At 53.8% G+C, this 3,066-nt stretch overlaps 1 protein-coding gene across 1 annotated transcript; it reads left to right on the forward strand.

Annotated features, from left to right (window-relative positions):
• Nucleotides 1–726: 726 nt before the first annotated feature.
• Nucleotides 727–1,617, forward strand: LOC128903302 (olfactory receptor 14J1-like; the record flags this gene model as incomplete). Its single annotated transcript, XM_054187318.1, has 1 exon — nt 727–1,617. A coding segment is annotated over exon 1 (891 nt), but the record flags the coding sequence as incomplete, so codon positions are not given.
• Between the last annotated feature and the right edge of the window lie 1,449 nt (nt 1,618–3,066).

A 3,066-nucleotide genomic window follows, 5' to 3' on the forward strand; every position in this document is an offset into this window, starting at 1 on the left:
GGAGGGCTGAATGTAGGCAGCTGCAGTGAGCCCCCTGTGTCCCTGGCTGGGAGGGGAGAGCTGAGATCCTCCTCGGGTCCAGTGAGCTCAGGTGAGGGGCTGGGAGAACTGCGCTTGTAAATGGGACTCCTCTGCTCTCAGCAGTGTCCAGGTTCTTCTCAGGGGAATGTCTGCTTGGGATCATCCTCCAGCTCAAAGAGGCAGCAGCACAGGGCAGCTGAGAGCAATTCCGATGGACAAACTCGCTGTCCTCGCTCTGCACTGAGGGACAGTCCCCTTGGCTCGCAGGACCCACAAGGTTTCACTTGCAGCACAGCAGAAATGCCAGGGATTTCTGCCTTAAAAACACTCCTCAGGTGTGGTGGGGAAACTACAACAGAACAACACCAACAACAAGGTGCCCTGAGCTCTGCCCTGCAGTCGGGTGACAATGCTGAAAAGCCCTTTGATGCCAGGAGTGGATTTAATCTGAGATCACCCCGTGTTCCTTTTTACCCATGGCTGTAGGGCAGGACTGAATCCTGCAGAGATCTCAGCTCTCTGGTGGACTATCAGCCAGCACCAACCAGAGTGTACAAAAAGGACCTGCAAAAGGTCTTCCTGAAAGGCGAGAGCCAGTTTGGTGGGTTTCTAAGACCAATTGAATACTTTAGTTTGAGAGAATTCTTCCCTAACTTCTCACTGCTTTTCTTTCCATTCACAGGTCTCCAAGCCCAGGGGAAGAAAATGTCGAATGGCAGCTCCATCACCCAGTTCCTCCTCCTGGCATTCGCAGACACGCGGGAGCTGCAGCTCTTCCACTTCTGGACCTTCCTGGGCATCTACCTGGCTGCCCTCCTGGGCAATGGCCTCATCATCACCACCATCGCCTGTGACCACCGTCTCCACACCCCCATGTACTTCTTCCTCCTCAGCCTCTCTGTTCTTGACCTGGGCTCCATCTCCACCACTGTCCCCAAAGCCATGGCCAATTCCCTCTTGGGTACCAGGGCCATTTCCTACAAAGAATGTGTTACACAGGTGTTTTTTTTCTTTTTCTGTGCTGCAGCAGAGTTTTATCTTCTCACCATTATGGCCTATGACCGCTACGTTGCCATCTGCAAACCCCTGCACTACGGGACCCTCCTGGGCAGCAGAGCTTGTGTCCACATGGCAGCAGCTGCCTGGGGCAGTGGGTTTCTCCATGCTCTGCTGCACACGGCCAATACATTTTCCCTACCCCTCTGCCAGGGCAATGCCCTGGACCAGTTCTTCTGTGAAATCCCCCAGATCCTCAAGCTCTCCTGCTCACACTCAGACTCCCTCAGGGAAATTGGGCTTATTGTGGTTAGTGCCTTGGTTGCTTCTGTTTGTCTTGTTTTCATTGTGCTGTCCTACGTGCAGATCTTCAGGGCCGTGCTGAGGATCCCCTCTGAGCAGGGACGGCACAAAGCCTTTTCCACGTGCCTCCCTCACCTGGCCGTGGTCTCCCTGTTTCTCAGCACTGCCATGTTTGCCCACCTCAAGCCCCCCTCCATCTCCTCTGCAGTTCTAGATCTGGTGGTGGCTGTTCTGTACTCGGTCATACCTCCAGTAGTGAACCCCCTCATCTACAGCATGAGGAACCAGGAGCTCAAGGATGCCCTGTGGAAATTGACGACCAGATGATTTTCAGAAGCAATAAACAGTCATCTTCTGCAAATCTCTCATCATGTTTCTCATTGCCAGCAAAGCCCATCTCAGCTTGGCAAGCAAAGTTATTGTAATATTCGGTTTTGATTTGTGGTTTGGGCTTTGGTTGTTTTGTTATGGTTTTTTTTTTTGTTTTCTTTGTTTGCTTTGTATAATGTTGTCTACAAAGAAATATTGTCATTTGTGCTGCTTCTAATTATGCATCTTTGTAAATTTGTGAGTCCCACAGTCTCTGTAAATGAGGCCCCGCGCTCTCTGTGTATTTAAAAAAAGAAAGAAAGCACCTTCCAGCGACTTGTTTGCTCAAGATCCTTCGTTTGAAGCCCTCTCTGGAGCTGCAGGGCATGCCTGTGTGCAGAGGTGGAGGGGAAAGAACAGGACAGAGGAGAGGGAAGAAGAGGAGGGAGAACCAGCCTTGGTCTTCTCACAGCTGCTCTCTTCCCATTTCCACATTCTCCATTCTGATCCCTTGCGCTGTTGGAAGGCCTGATTGCTCTGGCAGCTCTCTCCTACTGCTGTGGTGTGGCAGCCCTGTGACCACAGGCAGGGGCAGGGACGGGTCAGTTCTCTGACAGAGCTGGCCTCCCTAACAGCACCTCCATCACAGCAGGGAATGTCCTCAGGGCAGTGCCTGAAGGCCTTCAGGCAAAAACACCTTTGGAAGGTCGTCTCCCAATGTTGCTGTCAAGAACATGCCCAGGAAAGTTCCCCACAAATGGCACCACCAGCGTAGAACTTAATTGTGTAAAGTGTGCAGGGGGGGACAAGCAGCAGGTCCCTCACCCAGCCAGGGTTCCTGGGAAAGACATGAAGGACCAGCAGAGCAGGTTCTTGTCAGGTCCTGTGTGTGCAGGACACCCCAGGGAAGCTGCCACGGGGCAATGGTCACACACCTGGGCAGTAACAACCACAGGCCTGAGCATAATGTGTGTGTGGTGAGATTAACCTGAGTGAGAACAAACACCATCCGCTGTTCCTGGGGGTTCCATTAAGGGCTGTGGGACAGACAGTGTCTGGAGGTGACTTCACTTGGAGAGTAACGTCCCCTGGGAAACCCCCTGAATGCAGCACTGGGATGGGCTTCCTTGACCCCAGGTCCCTGTGTCCATTCCTGACGCCGTGGGGCATCTCAGAGAGGTGCCGAGCAGGGAGACACAGCGCGGGGCTGAGGTGCTGCCGGCCTCTGGGAGTGGCAACAGGAGGCCATGGAGTCTGCTGCAGGGCCTCTGCCCGTGCCAGGGAAGGACTCGTGTCTCTGAGCAGCCCTGCCAGAGCCCTGACAGTGCCGTGTGTGTCTCCAGGAACACCTGTGTGCTACCTCACCCTCCCCTCTCTTCATGGCCTGGCCCTTTGATTACACGGTGTGACAGAAGCACCTCTGTGGAGCATCTCCCC

This window comes from Rissa tridactyla, unplaced genomic scaffold (assembly GCF_028500815.1).
Source record: "Rissa tridactyla isolate bRisTri1 unplaced genomic scaffold, bRisTri1.patW.cur.20221130 scaffold_29, whole genome shotgun sequence".
Lineage (NCBI taxonomy): Eukaryota > Metazoa > Chordata > Aves > Charadriiformes > Laridae > Rissa > Rissa tridactyla.